This window comes from Scophthalmus maximus, chromosome 18, assembly GCF_022379125.1.
Source record: "Scophthalmus maximus strain ysfricsl-2021 chromosome 18, ASM2237912v1, whole genome shotgun sequence".
NCBI classification, from domain to species: domain Eukaryota; kingdom Metazoa; phylum Chordata; class Actinopteri; order Pleuronectiformes; family Scophthalmidae; genus Scophthalmus; species Scophthalmus maximus.
The window spans coordinates 1,338,418-1,363,037 of record NC_061532.1 but is presented as its reverse complement, the minus strand read 5'-3'; the positions used below and the strand labels follow the sequence as shown (position 1 = coordinate 1,363,037).

Sequence of the window (24,620 nt, the reverse complement as noted above, 5' to 3'; positions counted from 1 at the left end):
TGTATATATATATGTATTTATATATATATGTCTGAAAGTTGACTTCATTTCTTTGAGGAACACAACAGATGATAGGGGAAATTAAATGAAAAAAAGAGCATCAAGTTCATCATAGATCTAGCCTCCTAAATTGCGTCAAACTTCACCAGATTAGTGGATTTAAATATGAAATGTACAAATTTATCTTCGTAGCTCTTGGCCACTTGCATTTTTTAGCTCTCAGATGAAGAAAGGTTGGAGACCCATGATATAGATAATACTTTTCATATTATGCTAATAAAATCTGAGGCAGTCTCAGTCTCGCATCATATAATGAATTTCATATCAGCGTACTGGGTGACTCCCTGTCTGAGAGCCTAATTGCAGCGTTATGTTAAGTGGGTTTTATTGTGCTTGAGTCTGTGCTGATGAATTGCTGCTCAACATACAGTCTACTGACGGACTACACAGGCTGCCTCTGCTGGAGTGTGAGTGTGAGTGTGTGTGTGTGCGTGTGCGTGTGTGTAGTCCTGCACAGTCACATGCAGCCTTGCAGGGTTATGGCAGAACGAAATTGGTCAACACACTGACCCCAACCCACTGTCTTTCATTTCTCAGCTCTTCAGTCTCTAATCCTCAAAGAGGATCCTCCGTTGGATGCTGCAGGTCATCGTGTGGTGAAGCGCTGATTTTGACAGTATTTTTTTTTCTTTTTCAATTACCACTGGAGACCAACCCTGCTTAAAATAAACCCAGTCCCCTGCCATGGTGTTCTCACTTGTCAAAGGGTAAAAGAGGGGCAGGGCCATTGCAAGAGGATTTGGCTGGGATGCTAATGCTGTGCCATTGTGCAGGAAATGATTCTATTGTTTTGCGGCATGGGGATTGAGATATGCAGAGTGCTCAGCTCTAATGGCGTTATTAGAGAGCAGGGATGTGCCAAAGCTCAGGGGGGACATGATCAATTCTGTGATCCTGTTGTACTCTCTCTCTCTTTTACAGCAGCCATCTATAAGCAATGCAATGTTTCCATTTCTGAACAATGTCAGTATGCATTGTGAATTTCAGTTTCACACACAATGTAAGAATGTTGGTCTTTTCCCATTTCCTGCATGATGGCTCCTGGCTTTTCAGATTGCACTGTCCTCTGCTGCTCATATTCTATGTCTTTGGCTGCTGACATTACTGCAGCCAGCCAGTTTCACTGTGGCGGTGATCAAAGTTTCCTTTCATTGTTGGTGGCTTTATTTAGTTCCACAGCAGTGGAGGAGAAGCCCGTGTCAACGCTCCACAGGTTGCTCCAAGCACATCCATCGAGCTGCCCCTGAGTGCCACATGTGGCGGGCAGAGGTGGAAGCCGAGCCCTGGGAGCTGTCCGCCGCCACCGTGCCACGACGGAGCAAGGCAGCGAAAACAAAGCCGAGCCAGGGAAGGAGAGGAGGAAGGGGAGGAGGAGGAGGAGGGGGAGCCGCGGTGGTGGTGGTCTCCCACCGCTGCAGAGCAACAGCGGCGCACGCCGCTTCGGCAGCGAGTGTCAACACCCTGGTCGTCTTCCCTGTCGCCGTCGTGCGCAGCACCCCCGCCCGGCTTCCCTCCGAGCAACACGGCGCGCGCACAACCCGCAGCCACGGCCGGACGCGGCGCGGCGCGGGGCGGCACGGCGCGGCACGGCCACCATTACACGTAACAACAACAATAATAACACGGACACGCCGAGGAGTTCACTGACCTGCGGGCGTTGCTCCGAATATCCGCACCACCGGCACTTTCTTCACGTCGCTCTCCCGGAATTCAGAGTAGCACACGTCCAGGTCTTTGATGGGTCTCGCCAGGTAGTAGTCTGCGGTTACGATGCGCACGGCAAACATGACTGCCGCATCCGCCAGAGAGGCGCCGGGCGACAGAAAAGCCAAAAACCTACTGGTATGAGTCCATAGGACGCCTGGGGCTCGGGGGCCACTCGATGCCACCCGACGGGAGTGCTGTCAAGGCGATAAAACAACGACGAAGCAGCGGGGGAGCCCAGCTGTGTCCCATGAAAAAAAAAAAAACCGCGAACAAAGATTCGCGGTTTTTCAGCCGCCCCGAGTGCCGCCGCGCGGGGAGCTACACTCGACGTCGGCGGGTGATTGTCCGACGCTCCGCAGCTGCCGGGTCCATGTTGCACTTGTAATTGTGGCTGACCCTTGGTTTTAGCTCTCTCTCTGTACTGTTTTTGTTTCCAACCAGGAGGACGTCCCCCGAGCTTCCGGTACGTGGCGTTATCTTTCCAAATCACGTCCCAGAACTAGTCGCAGCCAGCCCCGTTGTATCACACAGCCCCTCAGTTGTGCTCCTCCGTTTCTTCCATAACAGGCTAGCCCACATTAGCTAACCTGTGACAGATTGAAAGCTAGTCGGGATGCAGACTGTTAGTACTTCCGGTTGCAGTTTTCAGAATAAAAGCAACCACGAAGACTCACGAGCCTAGTGAAACAAAGCACCAGTGTAAAAATGAGTGATTCATTTTTAAAGGCTCACGCCTGGTGCAGTTGTTTATGCCCGACAGTTATACATTTGGTAGCACAGTTGGCGGTTTTATGGACCGGTGAGACGAGTTAGTGCGCAGACCGTACAGACCTCTGGCTGCTTGATACGGCTTATAACTCACCTACATACAGCTCGTCACTTTCTTTAGACTTTTTTTGCTGTTTGCTAAAACCATAAGTTCGTATGAACACAACGATTCTGTTGTTACGTTCTCCTCGAGCACCGTCCTCTGTTACAAACTGTACACGTCAAAAAAAATCTCTGTTAAGGTTCCGCTAAAACCTGGAAACATCCTGTTGGATATTTTCAAAATAATACACACGGACCTGAAAAATAAAACCGTTGCATTGATTGGTGCAAGTGTATAGATTCAAGATTCAATACTCTATTACCAAAAAATACATTTTGTACACCGCATACAGTAACTATGCTGACACAACTAGTGGTAAAAGTATAAACATGTCCATAGACATTAAAAAGCCCTATATAACATGACAAACAAGGGCTCCTAAGGGGATTCTATCACCTCCACAAACAGACAGGATTTGTACTTGTATTTTGTGTCATCAAAATAATGTCTAGGTTTTTGCTCAGTATACAGCAGAGACAGTTTTCACTCCTAAAGGCTTCAGGCGACATTTCTATTTCCACTGGTGATAATTGGAAAGTTCTTGAATCCAGACTCAGGGTCCTTTTTAACAATAAATCAGAAGTACACATGAGACATTTAGCCATACTTTTCTTAATGCTAGAATATATCTTGTTACATCGTAAAAAAAATAAACAGACTTTATTTATACACCACTTTTCGTATGGACCCCTCAAAGAGCTTTACAGTACAAGTCACATTCACACAGTTATACAACTCTGCTTTATATTTGACTAAATTGAAATGTCTCATTTTCATAATGTAAGGCAACATGCGGGACACAGAAGCAGAAACTGAGGAACCTATTTCAGAGAGGGGGAAAACAATTGGAGTCAGTTTAGATAAATATGTTAAGAAAGAACAAATTGCAGTTCCTGATGTTGAGCTGCAAGGCCAGTTGAGTGTGGAAACCAGCAGTGCACTCTCTTTATGTACATGAGCAGGTTTCTAAACAACAGACACTCCCCCTAATTATAAGAAGTATCCATTAAACCTCACTCAAAACTCAATTATTGTTCCTGTATTTACAATTTATATCAGTTTAAACCTGCACAGGATGATGAGGCACATCTGTAATTTGACCCCATTATTATAATCAAATTATACTGTAAGTCTATGGAGAATAGGGCCGGCTGTTGCTCAGGAGATAGAAAGGGTTGTCTACTAACCAGAATGTCAATGGTTCCATCCCTGACTCCTAGAGTCAGTGTGCCAATGTGTCCTTTGGCAAGACAATTAACCCTAACACTATTGACGGTCATGCCGGCAGTGTATGAATGATGTGTGATAGAAAAACTGCTATGTATAGAAGCATTGTATGAATGATGTGTGAATGTGACTTGTACTATAAAGTGCTTTAGGTGGTCGATGAGGAGGAGATAACTAAATACTGTCCATTTACCATTTTACTTTAATTAATAATAAGAAATAATAATAATGATACACTGTGTATACATTGTGATACAATGTAAAAACAAATCTTGTTTAATAAAAAAATGACATAAAATTGTAGTTAGCAAAAACCTTATATTATTGTTCATTATCTTAGTTCCTAATATGTGGTAACCCCCTTAATGATAAGAAGACTAACAGCAATTTAAGAAAAACTCAACCAATGCTGCCCGCAATTACAAACAGATCCCACTGGAGGACTCTTGTTTTCTAACTAAATCCAGTCGAGCTTTGGAACCGGAAACAGGACTGTGCATCATCGAATTGAGCTTAGCAACTTTTCACCTCGTTTGCCACTGCAGCATAAGAGCAAGAATCAGACCCAGATCGAAGCGCTGCAGAGCTTCACTTTCCTCACTGGGGGTTTGTTAGGGACACATTTATTGGATGATATATTTCCTGTGAGAGAGGAAAGAAAAAAGCTGTCCTATACGTCCTAGTATATAAAACACAAAAAGCACCACACAGGGAAACATCCATGAAGAAACGATACGCTATATCTTATAATAATGAAGGCCTAATTAAAAATTCCATTACGAGCAATCGAATTACTTTAGCACCAGAGACACGCTGTGAGGCTATATGGGAATATAACACTCATATAGCAAACACTGAATCACCATAATGTACAGGGAGACTATTACAGCCACCACAAACCAACACTGATGTGTTGTATTTTAATAAATACTTATATTATTTATTATTATTGAGGGATTGTTCACAAGTAGCAGTGATTGAGAGTTAGTGCTGAACATGGTCCTCTGCGACATGTCACATCTTCAGGGCCACTGACAACGCCAAGGATATGCAATGAATTAGGAGTTTTAATGACCTGTGGAGGAGTTTACGTAATCCGACATACATGGTGACTTCATTTAGGATTATTCTGGTATATTGGTGTATTCTTATAATCAATATACTTACAGTCAATTTACAAAGATTTGACTGTTTTGGCTCATGTCGAGCAAAATGTGGGTAAATGAAAATACAGTTGATGTAAACCAAAGACTGTTTTTATATATGTCTGGGTGGAGTGGTACTCCAGCAATTTCGTACTCAAGACCTCAGTGGTGTAAAACTATATCAAGTGAATCGTTGGTCTTGGCTCAATGAATTGGTTTTATTGCCAAAGATTCATCTAAAACGTCTCACAAACATGAACATAATCTCACCTAGATGAATGATCAATGTTCCTCTACTGTTGTCATTCCACCTTAAAATGATACACTGACCTTAAAATGAAAGCCATATTTTTCCTTTGAATCTTTCAGAATTCCATGTGTGTGTATATAGGCGGGTGTATTGTGTCTGAATCCACAGAACCACCTCCAGATACTTGCCTGGTGTGTGACGTCTTTTTTTACCCCCTCTGCAAATCATCCGGGCTGTTCAGTATTCCAGTCACTCTCCTGTAATAGCCTCTACATAGCAGGCATCGCTGCTGGATGTGCTGAGCTCGCTGCTTTCTCCTCTCCACTCCGAACAGCTGCCTGGTCCGGTTCATACCGCGGACATCGCAGCCAACGACTTCCCCCGATGATGAAAAATGTTTCATTAGCATTTAATCTTAATGGAGACGGAGCCTCTGTCTGCTGGAGTGCGTGCTGACCTTGAGTCAGAGCCTGGCCCTTTTAATGAACCAATCAGCAGGCATCTGCTTGCATTTACTAGCACGCACAAGGTCTTTGAGCAGAATCCAGAAATTGTACATTAATATACCAATCGTAAGGCAATATTTGGTAGGGGCTTTCATCTAAAGTGCCTCACAGTACAGTAAGTGTGTACATTTTAAGTATAGATGACCTCACTAGGAGCAGAGCCTCAAACTGTGATGGTGAAAGTGTCACTTTCTAAAAACATCTGTGTTAGTATGTTCCTGATGATGATGGCGGTGAATTAAAAATCATCAAAAAATTCAGACATTACCAATCAACACCATGCCGTTAAAAACTGGTAGTACACACAGGTAAAGTGTGTCCAATCCCAAACTATTACAGGGGATCTCCTGTGACTGTGGACACCAGATTCAGTTTACCGGTTGTAACAGTTGAAATAATAATTATAATAATAAGGATAATAACAAATTTCATTTATAGTGCACTTTTCATTGCTAAAAGCAATCTCAAAGTGATAAAATAGCCATAAAATAGCCAAATGTACCTTTAAAACAGTCTTGTCCCTGGAACACAGACCAAAGGTTACAAGGTTTAATTTCCACCTAACCCCACCCCGCCCACTCACCTCACCATAACGTCAACCAGCATTGCATCTTAAAGTTGCTCCATCTGGGGGTCACTGCAAAAAAAAACTACACCCTGGTAAATAAAGTGCTGAATCCTTAGCAATGCTTACAACAATCAGATGGTCTAGGTTAATGCCAAGAGTAACTACACTCTGGTAAGTAAAGTGCTGACTTCAGGGATTGTAACGTCAAGTCCTAGTTAATGAATAGGGATACTTAAATATATTTTTAAAAAATAAAAAATTGGTATAAAGCCTTTTTATTGAGGTAGCTGTATGAACGCTGATAAACGGCCTCATGTTGACATCACCTGTTCTCATCAGCGTTTGTTTGTTTGGTGTGGATCTGGATGAACAGGGGGATCCAGGATTGTTTTCTCCCCAATTTCATGAACATGGTGAGATAAGCAAGGCAAGTCAAGTTTATATTTGTATAGCACATTTCAACAACAAGGCAAATCAAAGTGCTGTACATGAAACAATAAAAGCATTGGGAAGAAACAGATAAAATCACATTCAAATACAAAAAATTAAAAAGAGAAAATAAAAACATTAAAGTAGAATAAGACAGGTGATAAAAGTTACAGTGCAGTAAAAGAAATGCATAGATATTATTACTGAAAGGAAGCGGCAAACAGAAAAGTCTTCAGTCTTGATTTAAAAGAACTGAGAGTTGCAGCAGACCTGCAGTTTTCAGATAGGGCGTTAGCCTTGGCAGACGTATGCGCTCTCCCCCTAGTTGTGAGTAATGTAAATGCCAGGTTTTGGAAAGGAAGAAGAATGTCTTGGATTGTAATTCCTCAGCTGCTGGTGTTTGAATTGCTGCCATGTGAATGGCTGGAACACCTGTATTTGCTGCTGAAGACCATGAGATGTGGTTAAAGCCACAACCAAAGCTGTCGTAGGATACAAGCAACCAGAGTATTGCAAGTGAGGAAATTCACAACACAGAATGTTTGTCAATAAAAAAAGGTAATTTATTGCTTTTCTCCTTACTTAGTTTTTGTGAAAAAGTTAGGATGGAACTGTGGGGCATCATCAGCACGTGTTTTGGTGAACTTACAAAATGGGAGCGAACTGTTCCTTTAACATTCATGCCCCTCAGTAAAGATGATTTCCACTGGAAATAAGGAACCCGCACTCCTTCTCTGCTCTTTTTCTCGATCCTTCATGAAACACGGTTGTTTTTATCCCTATAGGCCACCTCAATAGGCCTGATACATGTAGATGAATTAGGGGATCCAGGCCTTGTGTCTGGCTGCTCTGGACTCACCAGATAAGGCCGAGGCGAGTGGCACGGCAATCCTAGAACAATAACAAACATCAGATTTATTGGTTCTGGCAGGACATGTGTTTACAGAAATCACCCTCATGCAGGAGTTGATAAAAGTCTGGACATCACCGGAGTTCCCCTCAAACACATTGCTGGGAGCAAATCATTTTTCCGTCAGGTTTCGGTAAACAGACTAAACAGGCCTGTGCACTGACGGCGAAAAGGATGTCAGGTTCAGAGGGAAACGTTGGCTGTCGGTGGCGTCTCAGGGAGGTGGTGTGAAACAAAGAGATAGTCCTGTGCCCCCACTTCAGACCAAACTAATACCAAAACATAATATCAGCAATTGGAAACTTAAGTTAAAGGAAACGATAGCTGTTGCAATGAATAGATCCCCAGGGCTGGAGCGTTTCATTATGTGGGACATGCTGCCACCTTTTGGTAAACCTACGCCAAGAAATGCCCAGATGGTGCACTGTGGAGTATGGCACTGGTACAAATCTAGGCTTTTTATAACATTCTAATCATTTCATTCAGAAGGAACAATATATTATAAAAAAGTACAAAATCCAAATTTTTTAAATTATCATAACAGTTCCTATATGTTATAATAGCGTGAACCTAAAGATGATTGCACTAATTGATAAATTCCTGATGATTCTTGGCCTCACTTTGTAAAGTGCCTCGAGATAATGTATGTTGTGAACTTGTGATTTGGTGCTATACAAATAAAATTGAATTGAACTGAATACATATTTGTATATATATATTAAAGCATCTAATGACTATGTAACGTGAAAGGGACCACATGCATCGATGAACCCACGGCAAACGATTATGTGGCGCTGCAGTTCCTCTCACCTCCAGCTTTTATCAGCACTGCACACAAAGTGAGTTATTTATAGCACTTTGAGACTGCTTTTAGCAATGAAAAGTGCTAATAAATGAAATTTATTACTATTATTATTATTAGAGCCAGATATTTTGTAAAAGTATGCATATTGACTTTATCATACTAGTATATTCTATGTGAATTTTAAATCAGTGTTTGATTTCATTGTTGTTTTTATCCTTGTGAAGCACTTTATAACATTGTTTAGAAACGTGCTATACAAATGAAGTTTATTATCATTATCATTATTATAATTAGATGATATTCTGTCAGGTTTGTTCCGCTGCCTCCAAGTGGCCAATAAATGAATTAATGAAGATTTACGTAAATCTTGCTTGATCTAAATAAGTGCAAACTACAAAGTCCAGTAACAGCTGCCCTGTCAGATCTATCAGAGCAAATGGATATTGCTGTGTCAAACTCCAGGCACCTGTGTGCATGTTGTTTTTTAATTAAAGAAAGGTTTCGAGATGTAAGACATGAGAGCACAGTCCACATCTTCGTTAAAGAAGCAGCACAATACAACAGATATAAATAAACCACACACACAAAACACTCAGCCCCTCTCTCTTTCTGCTCAGGATACGATATCAAAAGGTCGCTGTGGAATTTAGTTCGTTCACACGGGGATCGCCCACTTTGGGCTGTTTCTTAGTTAAGAGACGGGGTGAAGCCAGAGCTTATTTCGTTGTAACCCTCTGTTCTTCAGACAGAAACTAATCCCTTCCAGGTGAAGGACAATTACCTGAGCCACAGTTTGAAAGCGGGAATTTGGGAACATGAGAGAAGTTGCTTCTGTGCTCTTTTTCAATCCAGATGTGGAATATAATGTTCTTAATCAATTTTAAATCAGGTTCAAGCATGATTTGTTATTTGATACATGATATGTTCTGCTTGCATTTGCCAGCAGCACGGTACATGAGCAGAATCCAGAAATATTATACCAATGAAAAGACTGTACAGATCATCTGCTGCCAGAGTGCCCGTCTGCACTAAGCATGTGAAAGTCACACCCACATTGGGTTCCGTCACTTTTCCGTTCTCAGAGGGGACGGACAGTGAGGGTGAGATCCGGCCCGCCCTGTGGGATTATGTAGCGCTCCTCCCTGAGCAGGCGCAGCAGCAGGTCCTGCGTGTCCTGGGGCCAGCGGTAAATCCTGGTGCTCTGCAGCCAGTTGGGGACATGTTTCTGTCACACGGAAAGGCAAAAAGGGGTCCGTTTTATATTCCCCCTCATCATATACCAATTCATGTTTGATTTAAATTCATACATTCATCAATTATGTATGAATGCAATAATGTTTCTCCGATTTATAAAATTGAAACTTGCTGATTTTCTTAAAAGTCTGAAATCAGGCTACAACCTTTGTGGCGTTGGGGTGGCTCTTGGGCTAAATTCAATACATCCATACACAAAGCTACACACTACAAACACTGAAAGCCCATATGTACGTATGTTTGTGTATGTGTGTGTGTGTGTGTGTGTGTGTGTGTGTGTGTGTGTGTGTGTGTGTGTGTGCCTTTTGCTTTGTGTTGCTAATACTTACCTTAGTTGCATTAGGAAACAGGACAGGTATCAGTCTGAAGTTCAGGCAGCCTTGTTGGATGAACTCATTTTGGATCTGTGCCAATAGGGAAAGAGGACATCCATGATGTTCTTACTGCTCTATAACCTTAACGCAAGTAATTCACTTAATAACACAAAAAATGAAAAATCAACACACTGCTTCCTTTTTCTCTGTGTGATTAAAATGTGTTCGTGTCCCTCTTAATGTGAGCTGAAACACTATGGCCTGGATTGTCTTTTTGATGTACACAACCCACTGAAACCTTCTATGTTGTCTGAAAAAATGTCATCAACACTGGAAGGACACGGAAGGAAAAGTGCAGTTCATAAATAGTAACAGCAAGAATAAGATGCATCATGTGAGAACACACAACAGCCTTTCCCAAGAGACATGCACTGAGCAGCGTGGAGCTGTGACAGCCTTCCGGGCTCTTTTCAGCACCTGTGACACACTGACTCTGTGGGACTGTGAGAGTGGGGACACTGGGTGGAGCGGAGCAGTGAAATGTCCTGTTTTCAAGTCGCAGGAGCCATTTCCTCATTCTCCTCTAGCACGAGGGGAGGAGGGAGTTTCATGACATAATCTCACCACATGAGGGGGATATTGCAAGCAAACATTCCTGCCTCAGCTGTTAACAGTGGTCTTATTAGTTGTGTCAGTGTTTACCTGATTGTGAATGTATTTAGTGTGCAGGCCGTGGTCGTCATCTCCACCTCCCTCCACGTCCTCTTTATACTTGGGGCTGATGACCACAATGATAAGCATTGATTTCTGTAAAATACATCAATATCACACTGTCAACTTCAGCAGGAGACGACATTATGAATCCGCTCAAGATTAACTGCCACTTACATCATTCAAATATCTGTCCATCCATTTAGTAATGCCCATTCTTCTAATTGGATTATCAAAGATGTCAATCTATTAAGACACAAGCAGGGAGTGAGTGTTTGTATGGAAAGTCACTGAGGAGCAAAGATGATGGGTGACATCATTGGACTTACTGCTGGTTTGAATCCCTGATCGGTCAGAAACTTGGTGAAAAGAATAATGTCCTTGGCTGTGTCCACTGAATATGTGATGAAAACATTCCCTGTCAATGAAAAGTCAGTGAAACATGCATTAAAACGTACATCCTTTAGGTTTAGGGAGAAAAACATTACATGTATATGTTTATGCAGGGACATGGATGTGACTTACTACACTCCTCAGGTAGACTGATGGTCTTCTTGATCTCCCTTTTGGCGGTTCCTACGACTGCCTGGGAGGAGAAATCCACGCTGACCTCATGCATCACATCTCTAGAAGGCGCCACACACTGAGGTGGACACCCGTGGGGGGCATTGGGAACGTCTTTAGGCTGCAGTCTTTTTGGGGAGGCATTCCTATGAAAGGAAATAATCCGAAACAATCTGAGAGTGATTCATCACATCTGTGTGAAGTAATGTATGAATCAGTTCTGAGAATATTGGATCACAATGACAAACAGACTTGACATGACTTGTTCCCCTACCAGGGCTGGTGGTGGTGTTGAGGCTCCTGGTGTGGATCTGCTGGGTGATCATGCTTATAATGACAATAATTATGATTGTGACATGCACAATGTCTGAGACTACTCCCTTGCATTGGATTGGGGCCTGCAGAGTAACATGGGGGAGCAGACATAAATTCCTAGTTTGGACAATTTCCAATTCAGCACTAATTAGGTCATGCAGACTCGACAGAAACACAATGAGCAGCAGCCAAACGACACCTAACAGGGTTGGGAGGTAACCTAATCTATCACACGTCATGATTACCAGATCTGTTAAAAAAATCAAACTCCAAAATATGCTCTCTTTTTTTTTGGTCCTAGTTTTGTAATATAGTAATTCTGACAGCAGATATAGGTTGTAGTAGCCTGCAGCCAATATCAATTTATTATTATATCAATATTTTAAAACATACAATTTTTCTACAATTGTTCTTCTATTATGATATTATATAGCCTACTACTAATGACACTAGTGTGACATAATTGCGAAGGTACACTAAAAGTCTGTACTGAGACCGACACAAGGAAAATGATTTTAAGTTAAACAGCACATCATCTATTCAACTGTATAAAAAACACGAGGTAAACACAATTCATACATAAGAGTAGGAGCGTAAAGACAAAGCTGCTCTGTCATGTTTTTAAATTCATTAATCATTTTGTCTTTGGGAATAACGATAAAAATCTTGAAAATTCTTCCAGTACCAGGTTGTCGATTGTAAAAAATAGGTATCCCCCATATTTGATAATAGCACCAGACATCATAATGTTTCAATTGATAATTGAGCACTTACACAGAGCAGGCCTTTGGGCTGCAGGGAATTGGGATGGGACAAAGTAGGGGTAGTGGCCCTCTGCTGCAGACATGAGCGGCAAAGGGACTTCCAAGCATTCTGCCTCCTCCACGGAGCAGCCCTTGGACCAGTTTGAAGGGCCTGCAAAGCCTCTACTGTGGTTAACGCTGTGCGCCCATTCATACTGCGGTGCCTGATCTCTGAGGCCATGAGGCCAGACACCTGCAGGGCGGGGGGGTGTCATGTGTCCCGAGTGCTTTTGGGGTGTAAAGCAAGGTTCCGGAGCAGCACTGCAGTCTGCTCTGGATTCTTGCTGGTAGCAGCTCTCAGCGAGTCTCCTCTGTCCGGCTTTGACTGCTCCCCTGATTGGCTCACAGTCATGGTTCTGTGGCCTGTTGCTGGTCTCTGCTTGGCGTGTGCACTGTTTACAAGAAGGAGGCCAGACCAAGTCCAGACTGGAGGATGTCATGCTCTCATCAGTCTCAACAGGAGCACTCTGATGAGGACAAGGTCCTGACAACGAGAGCAGAACAGAAAAACAGGTTGGCACTTCACTTCACTTCAGTGCCAGACTCAGGCTGTTTGAGGGGCAGGGGCGAGAAAAAAACAAAGGGCGCCTACTGCATGACGCGCAGAAAGCTACAATGCATCAAGTATGATGAAATAGTCTTCTTACTTGAAAAGGCTTCTTAGAGGGCACTTAAATTTATCCCATTGTAAGTGTACCCACAGATTTTTTCATAGTTTTTGAGAAACTATGGGGGGCGGACGTCAGACCCTCTCGGGGGTCCGTGGGCATGCCACTCCGGAGAAAAATGTTGTACAATTTAAAGTTAAATCCATCAGTCTGGTGATTGACTTTGATAGAAATTTAGGAGGCTAGATCTATGAATGACTTTATGCTCTTGTGAACAATTGTGTGCTGTAGCCTTACAACCTAAACATGTGTTGTATGCACATGACACCCTCCAACATACAAGCACAAAAATGGGGAAAAGTGCACTGCTAGGTGACAGACTGAGAGCTGCTCTGCTGAAGTAATGCTACAAAAACACAAATAGGCTCCTTTTACAGCACTCCATCACATTTTATCCACTTGAGGGGCACTTCTCCATTAGAGTAGCACCGAATTGGGCACTTCATCATGTCTTCTCACCTGTACCGTATACAGCACTGCATCCCATTTTCTCTACTGGAAAGGGGACCATTTGGGGCACTGTGATGTAGGGGTGGCATAGAGGACACTTCATAACGGCACCCTTTTCCATTGGAAGGGTACCCTTACACGGAACGTCAAGTTTAGACTATTCTAAGGGCACCTTATAGGGCACTGCATCACGTTTTCTCCACTAGAAGGCTGCTCATTAAGACAAATTATTAAATTTTCTTGCTCTAAAGGGCACATCATCTTAATTTATTGCATGAAAGTTCTCCCTAGAGGGCACTCAATCATATTTCTCCCATGTGAATGGCAGCCAATAGGGAACTTCCTCTCATTTTTGTCACTCTAAAGGGGACTTAAGCGCCAGTGCTTCACTTCACTTCAGAAGGACATGCTGATAGGCAGATTTGTGAGTGCTGTGAGTCAGATAAGCTTTTGATTCCTACCTTTGAAAGGGTCCATTTTTTTCACAGAGGAAAAGTGTCCGTTGCCGCTGGTAAAGTGAAAATGAAAACCGTGTTCAAGGAAAGAGACACAAAGTGAGCAGTGCCTTACTGAGGCACAACTGGCAACAAAGACAACTGTAGTCTCTAAGTTACTTAGAACACTTACAAAAACAAAGTCACTCCCCTAAGGTAAACCACATCACTGAAAAAACATTTTATAAAAGTTAAAGTTAAAAAAGAATTTAAATGAAAACATAACATGAACTATTCTCATTACATGTTCCTGTGTCTTTGGGTGTAACATATCAACCCGATCACTGCAAACTAGTACAAAGGTCAAAATCACTGGCGTAAAGTTATGTCAAGTATGTCCTCCTAAAAACTATCTTTAAAGTATCAGTGTGTTTTCCACTGTAAATTGACATACAGAGAATAAACTGAACTTCACAGTTCCTACCTTTCCATAGAACTGCTTCTCCCTCAGCCACTGCCAAACCTGTTCTGTGGCAAACAGGAAACATTCCCACTGCCTGTCCCTTTCTGTTTTATGCAAAGCTCGGAAGTCTTGTGACCTATTTATGCAAATAATGTGGGGCATGAGACTACAACTGCCAATCAGGTGGTTTCCTTAAGCAAGGTAGGGATTCTGCACCCGGCCAGGTGTCAGGTCTCACTTTCAACCAACCAAGAATGAATAAGAATAAACAATTCACTTGACATGTTGGGACCAGGAAGCAGAGTTGCAGTCTTACACGCTTCTCTGCGCTTCTATTACAGCAGTCGCCCCCACAAAACCCCATAGAAACTGTTTCTGCCCCACGACCACTTCAACTATCTAATCCAAAGGGAAATAAAAGAGGTGTAATTCACACAAATCTCATAAAGATCAACACAAACCCTATAAATGAACCTAAGAATAGAACAATAAAATGTGGTTTATTTAATATTAGGTCACTCCCATCTAAATCTTTGTTAGTGAATGATCTGATAACTGATCAGTACGTTGATTTATTCTGTATGACCGAAACCTGGCTACAGCCAGAAGAATATGTTAGTTTAAATGAATCAACGCCTCCCTCTTATAATAATACTCATATTCCTCGGACCACAGGCCGAGGAGGAGGAGTAGCAGCAATCTACCAAGCAGACTTATTGCTTAACGCTCGACTTAAACATAGTTTTAACTCATTTGAAAGCCTAACTCTTAGCCTCCTTCACCCTAGCCGGAAATGTCAAAAACCAGTTATTGTAGTCGTTGTATATCAACCACCAGGCCCTTACTCTGAATTTTTATCTGAATTTTCAGACTTTTTATCTGAGTTGGTGCTTAGCACAGATAAAGTTATTATAGTGGGTGACTTCAACATTCATGTGGATGTTGTCAACGACAGTCTTAGTTCTGCCTTTAATTCGCTCATAGACTCAATTGGTTTTACTCAACATGTAAACAAACCCACTCACTGTTTTAATCGCACCCTCGACCTCGTTCTGACCTATGGCATAGACATTGACAATCTAATAGTATTTCCTCAAAACCCTCTGTCCGATCACTACTTAGTTACATTTGAATTCTCCATTATTAACTTTACTGAATTTGGAGAAAGGTTCTATTATAGCAGGTGTCTATCAGAAAACTCTGTTAGTAAATTCAAAGAAACAGTTCCTTCGTTATTTACTCTACTGCCATGTGTCGATACAGCGCAGGATCGTTATCAAAACTTTACTCCCACACAAATTGATGATGTTGTTGATAGTGCAGCAGCCTCACTACGTTCCACACTTGACACTGTCGCCCCTCTGAAAAAGAAGACAGTCAATCAGAGGAGGATAGCTCCATGGTTTAATGCACAGACACGTGCTTTAAAACAGACGTCACGTAGGTTAGAAAGGAAGTGGCGTTCCAATAGTCTAGATGATTCTCACCTAGACTGGAAAAATAGTTTAATTACATATAAGAAAGCCCCCCGAAATGCCAGAACCAATTATTTTTCTTCACTAATAGAGGAAAATAAAAACAACCCCAGGTTCCTCTTCAGCACTGTAGCCAGGCTGACAGAGAGTAAAAGCTCTACTGAACAGTCTATTCCTCCAACTCTAAGTAGCAATGATTTCATGAGTTTCTTTACTAATAAGATTATTACCATCAGAGAAAAAATTTACCAGCTTCTTCCCACTAATTGCACAGACACACTGTCCAGTACAGTAGCTTCTGAACCAATAGTATCGCCTAATTTATATTTAGAATGCTTCTCCCCTATAGATCTGGCTGAGCTGACTTCACTTGTCACCTCATCCAAGTCATCAACCTGTCTTTTAAATCCTATTCCATCGAGGCTATTTAAGGATGTATTACCTTTAATTAATAATTCCATAGTAGATCAGATTAATTTATCTATATTGACAGGCTATGTACCAAAGGCCTTTAAGGTGGCAGTAGTTAAACCCCTGCTCAAAAAACCGACTCTGGACCCAGATATCTTAGCTAACTATAGACCCATATCAAACCTCCCCTTTATCTCTAAAATCCTTGAAAAATCTGTTGCTAACCAGTTATGTGACTATTTACACAGGAATAGTCTGCTTGAAGACTTTCAGTCAGGCTTTAGAAAACATCATAGTACAGAAACAGCACTACTGAAGGTTACCAACGACCTTCTCATGGCCTCAGACAGTGGATATGTTTCTATTCTCGTCCTTTTAGATCTTAGTGCTGCATTTGATACCATTGATCACAAAATTCTGTTACAGAGACTAGAACACATTGGGATTAAAGGAACAGCACTAGAATGGTTTAAGTCCTACTTATCTGATCGATTTCAGTTTGTTAACGTTAATAACAAATCTTCCATTCATACAAAAGTGAGACATGGAGTACCACAAGGTTCTGTACTGGGACCGATACTTTTCACTTTATATATGCTTCCTTTAGGCAATATTATAAGAAAACGCCACATCAATTTCCATTGCTATGCTGATGATACCCAGCTGTATTTATCTATAAAGCCAGATGAAACTAATCAGGTAGACAAACTTCAGGATTGTCTTAAAGACATAAAGGCCTGGATGACTTATAATTTGTTACTTCTAAATTCAGAAAAAACTGAGGTCATTATACTCGGCCCTAAACACCTCAGAGAAACATTATCTGATCATATAGTTACTTTGGATGGCATTACCTTGGCCTCCAGCTCTACTGTGAGAAACCTTGGAGTTACCTTTGACCAGGACATGTCCTTTGACTCACACATAAAACAAGTCTCTAGGACAGCCTTCTTTCACCTGCGCAATATCAAGAACATTAGAAACATCCTATCTCAAAAGGATGCTGAAAAACTAGTCCATGCATTTGTTACTTCTAGACTGGACTACTGTAATTCATTGCTGCTAGGATGCCCCAATAAGTCTGTGAAAAGCCTCCAGCTAATCCAAAATGCCGCAGCACGAGTTCTGACAGGAACTAGAAAAAGAGATCATATATCTCCAGTGTTAGAATCTCTGCATTGGCTTCCTGTATAATTCAGAATAGAATTCAAAATACTGCTCCTAACCCACAAAGCCCTTAATAATCAAGCTCCATCATATCTTACAGAGCTCCTAGTTTCATATTATCCCAATAGATCACTTCGCTCTGTAAATGCAGGATTACTTGTGGTTCCCAGAGTCTGTAAATGTAGAATGGGAGGCAGAGCCTTCAGCCACCAGGCTCCTCTCCTCTGGAACCAGCTCCCAGTTTGTGTCAGGGATGCAGATACCCTGTCTACATTTAAAGTTAAACTTAAAACCTTCCTTTTTGATAAAGCTTATAGTTAGAACTGCTCAGGTGTTTAATAAACCATTTCTTTATTATGCTGTTATAGGCCTAGACTGCTGGGGGAACTTATATCATGAGCATCTTTCTCCCTCTCCCGTTCTCTCCTTCCCCCTCTTTCTCTCTCTTTATATCTCTCTCCTTCTCCCACTTTTTTCAATCTCTCTCTCTCTCTCTGCCCCCATGTATCTACATTACATGTCACTAACTCTGTTTTCTCTCTCCCCTAGTAGATCTGACCCCAGAGCTGCAGGATCCAAACCTTATTATTATTATTACTACTATTATTATTAATAACATCATTGTATTTATAAGTAGTTAAAGCAACTGTTATACTACCCCCCAATCCCCCGATATGTTTACAGAACATGTCACTAACCCTGTTTGTGTTTTCTATCTCTCCTAGTGTATCTCTGACCCCAGAGCTGCAGGACCCAAACCCGTCATTATTATTGTTATTATTGATATTAATATTAATATCATCACTAATAATAACAACAACATAATTGTATTTTTTAATTATAAGTATCAGTCTGGTAGAGATTACAGCAGCGGTTGTACAACTGTCCTCTCTCTCTCTTCTCTCCTACTGTCTCTCCTCCCACCCTCTTTCTGCCCACCTCTCCTCTCTTCCTCATTTCTCTCCTCACCCCAACCGGTCGAGACAGACGACCGCCCACAACTGAGTCTGGTTCTGTCAGAGATTTCTTCCTGTTAAAAGGGAGTTTTTTCTCTCCACCGTCGCCAAGTGCTTTGATCATTGTGGGATTTGTTGGGTTTTCCCTGTAATACTGTAATACTGACCTCACTATGTAAAGTGCCTTGAGACAATGTATGTTGTGATATGGCGCTATACAAATAAAATTGAATTGAATTGAATTGAATATAATCTATTCAATTTTTATTGGGAACAAATTACGATACTACTGACCCTCCAGTGGCAGTTTTGGATGAACACTGAAACATTGTCAGGGCTAATATTAGCTGCTACACAGGACCTTGAAGACATGGAAAATACAATTACATACAAAAGACTTCCCATGGCCTTTATGGACTTTCAGTAGATCACATCGATCGTTGCAATGGTACATACAAATGTATACATTTTTTAAATGTATTTATTTCACCTGTGTTGTATGATCTACAAGACAAAAAGTGTACAGTTAGGTCTGTGAGGTTGTAGTCATCCACAGTGGTGCTTTGAGTTCATGTTAACATTGCATGCTAACATTGTCATCATGGTATAAAGTCATCAGTGACAGTGTACATTTGGTAATCAGCACCAAACAGAAAGTACAGCAGAAGTTGATGGGAATGTCATTGCAAGGTAAAGTAAAGGTTTCCCTGATGATGATGATGAAAAGTTAGGGGATGGATGGATAGATAGACTTTATTGATCCCAAACTGGGAAATTCCAGGTACCAAAGTTATTGCCATTCATTTTGTATTAGACAGGAATGTAAGAACCAAATTGCCATGTGAAAGTTGTTTTGATGGAAGAACTCTTCATATTGAGGCTCATATACAAAAAAAGGGTATTAAATTGCATTATTCGACCTTGATGCAGAAAAGGCTTTTGATAGTTTTAATTGGGCATTTTTGTATCAAGAATATTAAATTCAGAATATTAAAACCATTTAATAATATATATAGGTTATTGGACATCTGTCAAAAAGGATAACATTAGAAAGGGTCACTTGACAAGGTAGTTGTTTGAGCACCACACTCTTTGCCCTCTATATTGAACCGTTGGCACAAGCCATTTGACAGAATATAAATCTGGAGGGGTTAGAGATAACTAAAAATAAAAAGCACATAATTGGCCTCTTCGCAGATGATGTGATTCTTTTTTTTAAAACGCCCAGATAAAGGAGTCCCCCTGCTAATTAATTTTCTTAAGATTTATGCTCATTACTCAGGATATAAAATCAACACTACAAAAACGCAAGTTATTACTTTTAACTGACCCCAATCTCAACAAACTAGGGATATTAGTAGCTTCAATTGGAACTGTAAAACCATGAAATATCTCTGAGTTACAATAACCAAGACACAAGGTAAATTATATGAAGCCAACTACAAAGTTATTGAACAAAACATTCAAAAAGACATTCAGAGGTGGTCAACCTTCCCCCTAGATTTTAGCTCTACAATCAGGATAATGAAGATGAATATCCTCCCAAGGTTGATGTATTTGTTTCAATATTTACCAATTACGATACCACAAAACTAATTCAACTCCTGGGACAATAGTATATCAAGGTTCATCTGGAATGGTAAAAAAAAATAGAATAAGTGCACAACTGAGTATGAGGCGAGATGGAAAGATATAGAGATGAAAGTTATTTACTTACAAATTCCAGTCTTGTTGGGCAACGTAGAACAGACAGAAATTATAAAACAGGCAATAAACCCAATAACACATTTTACATTTTGGGACAAGATAATTAAGAGATATAAATTACAGGCGGAGAGAAAGATATTAAACTGGGTTGCATATGATCCAAACTTTCAACCAGGTTTATATAACTCAAGGTTCAAACCATGGACAGAGAAAGGTATTACCACTCTCTGTATCATCCTTAAGGAGGGCAAGTGTATGAGTTTTCAAGAATTAAGAGGTAAATTTGGATTAGAAAAAAACAGATTTTTTTCAGTTTTTTTCAAATTAGGGATTATTTTATGAAAGAGGTTAAAATTTATCCTAAAACTGAATTAAATTGTTTAATCAAAATTATAGTAGATGCCTATCATCAGGGAAAATCGTGGGTCGCCTCAGCCTTCTTTAAAGTCATAGAGGAGAATAGAGTAAGTTCAACAGTTGAAAATGGGAATCAGAGTTAAATATAGTAATTACGACTGGTATAAAATGTGTATGACACAATGCACCTCCACCAGCTCACAGGCAGGGAGAGAGTTTGGCTGGAAAAATCTTACTAGATTCTTTATAACACCTCAGATCGAGAGCAGACAACTGAAAATCCTTCAACCTTGTTGGAGGCTCTCTGGTTGCCAAGAGGGCAATCATTCGCATGTTTTCTGGTGCTGTGCTAAGATAAAACCTTTTTGGAATCTTGTGTATACAATTTTAAATGATATAATGGGATACGATATTCCAAACAGTTGTGTTGTCATGTACTTGGAAGAAAATGAAGAAGCTGTTCAGAAAGGGAACAGGTATCTGACTAAAATTTTACTTATAGCCAGTAAAACTGGTACAGAGCTGAACATCTGAACAAAGAACTGTCAAAGGACATATCCATGACAGGAACTGGAGATATTTGACCGAATACATGGAAAGTGATGCCAACAAATAACTAGATTACTTCAGAATGACTAAGAAGGAAACTATTCACTTGCCTGAGATGCCCCTGTAAATGTTTGTGTATGTTGGTTCCAGGTTGAAACTGTAAAGCTAAAAATGACAATAAAAACAAAGTATAAAAAAAAAGAAAGCTGCTGTGGCAGTTCTTTCAGTAACACTGATGACAACCTCCAGGTGGCACTAGTGGAAAAAGTCAAGGAATCTTCAAAATCACAACAATATATATATATGAATCTGACATGTAGTGAAAAACACTGTATTAATGCAGTCCATTTAGCGTGGTTCCAAAAGTATTTTGTAAAAAATAAATTTTTCCAAGATCAAGACTAAAACTTTAGGCTTTAACAATTATATCAAGTCTGATCTTTGCCCTTGTTTCCAGTTCCTTTCTACTCTGTCTGTTTGAGACTGGTAAGTACCACAGTCACTGGGTGGCTGGCTGGTGAGGTCTTATGATCCACAACTGAGAAGACATTCATGATAGTGTGGGTGAGAACAGAGCCAAGCTCACGTGCCTTTGACTTACAAGTCACCACCTGGACCAGCTCTCGTCTAAAACGCCGGCTGACCATACAGTAGAGCAGGAAGTTAGTGGTGGAGTTAAGGTTCTGCAGCATGTTGGCTAAGTCTCCGGCCACATTGATAGGGATTCTATAGTCATTCCTGTCGAAGTTCTCGTTGTTGTACTTGGTTCTCAGGATGCAGTATGTGACAAAGCGAGGAAGGCTGAGAACGACAAAGGAAACAGAGACAGTGCCCAGCAACAGGATGGTCCTCCTCAACATGCCCCTGGTGCTCCTCCCGTGCATGACGCGAAGCTCCTCCTTGGTGAAGAGGTTGCTGGCACGGCAAAGATGATATCCAATGAGGTAGTTGAAAATGATGACCAACACAATTGGAATTCCCCCAGAGAGGAAAGTGGTGATCCACACTATAATAGTAGTGTAGGTCTCATCATGGTAATGACACCTTGGAAGAGTCACATTCTCCCCATTTACAGGAAAGGAAACAGGAGTGACAATATTGATCCAGCCAAGTGGCACAGAGACAAGATGTGACAACAGGACAATAGAAATACAGGTCAATTTAGTAATCCAGGCCTGGGAGAAGTGCCGCTTGGCTGCTGTGCTGCGGAGGACAAGATAACGTTCTATGGTGAATGTCACCACGATCCAGGAGGAGCTGTAGAGGGATCCATACTGCAGGAATCCCAGGATGCCACACCACGGGTGGGAATGCCAGAAGGGCTGCAGCAGCCAGAAGGTGAGGGTCAAGTCAATGAGGATCACCCATACCAAGTAAAAGGTGTCCACAATGGCCAGACAGCTCAGGTAAATGATGGCTGTGTTGGACATCCCACATTTTCGGAAGCAAATCATATAGAATGTGAAGAGGTTGGCTGTAAGGGAAAGACATTTACAAAAAAGCATAGATGAATACACACAATTTCTATGGTACTATATTAGAAGTTGTTACCTAATTACCTCATTAACACATAACATATAATTGCTTAAAGCTTTGAGATTTTCTGAAGAGTACCTTTTCACTTTTATCAAAGCTATGCTATGCCAGTTTTACGCTGCTTCCAGTCTTTAAGTTAAGCTAGGCTAAGCATCTCCCTATCTCTGCTCAATACAGATGCCAGTTTTTACATCTGACCGTGGTTTTGAAGGTAAAAATATCTCCTACGTTCCTATCATGTCCTTGTAATACTTATGGCCTGCATATTAGTAAATCATTAAAGATCCAAGTAATTTAGTGAGTCGTAATGCTTGCATGGGAGCAATCTTGTCACAGTTTGGTTAAGCAGGACCCAAAATGCAGGTATGGGGGAAACAGGATTTAATAAAAGACAACAAAGAAACTGACCTCCAGTCTTATAAGGTCAAAATAAACAAAAACTCAACCTTAGATAATCCAAAACTCCAACAGAGGAACGCGGACAAAAAGCACTGAGGTGAAATACAGCATGGCATGGCTACAATAAACTTAGATGCAGAGGGATAAACAGGTCTACACGGACATAAACAGATGATCCAACAAGATAAAAGGGAGGCACAAAGACTACATACACACAAGAAGTCACAGGTAATGATACACAGGTGACAGTAGGAACGGGTGCAGACAATCACTGGGAAACACAAGAAACGTGAAGTAAGAGAAAACCAGACAGGAGCACAGGAAATGAATTACAAAATAAAACAGGAAATACAAAACTCAAGATGCACAAAACACAGGGATCACAAGAAAGTAACTTTATGGTCCTAGTGGACAACAACATATACAAACAGTTAGACGTGATGTATTAACATTAATAAAGTTATTAATGTGTACCTTTTTGTATTTAGATAGGCCTACCAATCATCCCTGATTAACCTATTAACATGACATGGACAGACGGAATGACATGACAAGCTACAAACCTGGAATACCCATGATGCAAAGTAAAGGGTAGTAGATCTTCTGAACAGTGACAAAGATGTTGACGCTGGCTCCCTCCATTTCACCACCAGGCAATAGCTCACATGCTAATTCCTGCAATAAAGCCATTAGAGAGCAAAATGAAGTGCTGTTATTGATACAGAGAGGAGCAGAGTACAGTGAACAAATAGTGGCAAAGGTCTACAGTGCACATCAGAGCTTTTTACTCCACGAGTTAGCTTGATGTCATTTAAGCTGTTGCACCTGGTTTACGGTTCTGCAAATACAAACATCATCTACATAACTGCAGTGTAAAATGTGTAAACATAAGTCATCCAAAAACCATTGCACATGAGAAATATAAGCTTTGGATATATATTTAAATTACTTTTGGACTGGTACACAGAGATTATATTTTTTAGTTACAAAAATAACTGCTCCACTATTGCCCAGGGTTACATAATAAAAGCGCATTAAGATCCACTGTTATCTTGATAATTAACAGATTATTACAGCTGTTCGTCTAATGGTTGTTTTTTGAGACTGTCTTTAAGGTTAAATAAACCTTTGCAGAAATGAAGAGAAGCGAAAACATTTCCTATATTCTTTTACGTGCATTCATTTTGACTCATACATGGCCGATATTGTTTGGTTTTTGTTGTCCCAGAAGCAAATACTCCTGCTATCCTCACAGTTTTCACTCAGTTTAGCACCACACCTGGCAATAAAATTATTTTTTGTAAAGCCAAAGATATGCCATAAGGAATAACACAGATGTTTGGGACAGTTTCCCTTTTAGATGGCTAATTTCAGACTTCACAAATCTCAGAATAAACATATTAATAATAATCTGGGATGATACAGGTTAATTATCTTGAGCTGGGTGAAAATATCTGCTATCAGTGTTGAAATCTGACATACCTGGTGTGTATAGTTCCTCCTCTGTGTCTTCTTTAGAAATATAAAGGTATCATACAGAATTGGCTTTGTCCACAGGGGTGCATGTCAGCTGCAAATGTTTCCACAATGACAATACTTTCTGTGATAA

General features: G+C 40.9%; 3 protein-coding genes across 4 annotated transcripts in view; all 3 read right to left on the bottom strand.

Annotated features, from left to right (window-relative positions):
* Positions 1-2,648, bottom strand: part of rev3l (REV3 like, DNA directed polymerase zeta catalytic subunit) — a 69,904-nt gene extending 67,256 nt beyond the window's left edge. The window contains exon 1 of the mRNA XM_035617038.2: positions 1,709-2,648. Within this exon, the coding sequence (XP_035472931.2) occupies positions 1,709-1,847 (139 nt within the window). The 5' untranslated portion in view covers positions 1,848-2,648. The remainder of the gene's footprint in view (positions 1-1,708) is intronic.
* Positions 2,649-7,302: 4,654 nt separating this feature from the next.
* On the bottom strand, positions 7,303-14,586 carry traf3ip2a (TRAF3 interacting protein 2a). Of its 2 annotated transcripts, XM_035618282.1 has the most exons (11): positions 14,476-14,586; positions 14,019-14,065; positions 12,411-12,923; positions 11,596-11,719; positions 11,283-11,467; positions 11,087-11,175; positions 10,935-11,003; positions 10,749-10,853; positions 10,062-10,136; positions 9,532-9,703; positions 7,303-7,654 (listed from the first exon to the last, which is right to left on the bottom strand). In XM_035618282.1, exons 1-10 carry the CDS (start codon positions 14,481-14,483, stop codon positions 9,557-9,559), a joined length of 1,362 nt encoding a protein of 453 aa, XP_035474175.1. In that variant the 5' UTR covers positions 14,484-14,586; the 3' UTR covers positions 7,303-7,654; positions 9,532-9,556. The 2 variants fall into 2 exon arrangements, with proteins under 2 accessions (XP_035474175.1, XP_035474174.1); XM_035618281.2 differs by having other exon boundaries at positions 7,303-9,703.
* A 6,414-nt stretch (positions 14,587-21,000) lies between these two features.
* On the bottom strand, positions 21,001-23,785 carry LOC118290708 (probable G-protein coupled receptor 139). Its single transcript, XM_035618525.1, has 2 exons — positions 23,575-23,785; positions 21,001-22,550 (listed from the first exon to the last, which is right to left on the bottom strand). The coding sequence occupies exons 1-2, from the start codon at positions 23,699-23,701 to the stop codon at positions 21,541-21,543; spliced, it is 1,137 nt and encodes a 378-aa protein (XP_035474418.1). The 5' UTR covers positions 23,702-23,785; the 3' UTR covers positions 21,001-21,540.
* Between the last annotated feature and the right edge of the window lie 835 nt (positions 23,786-24,620).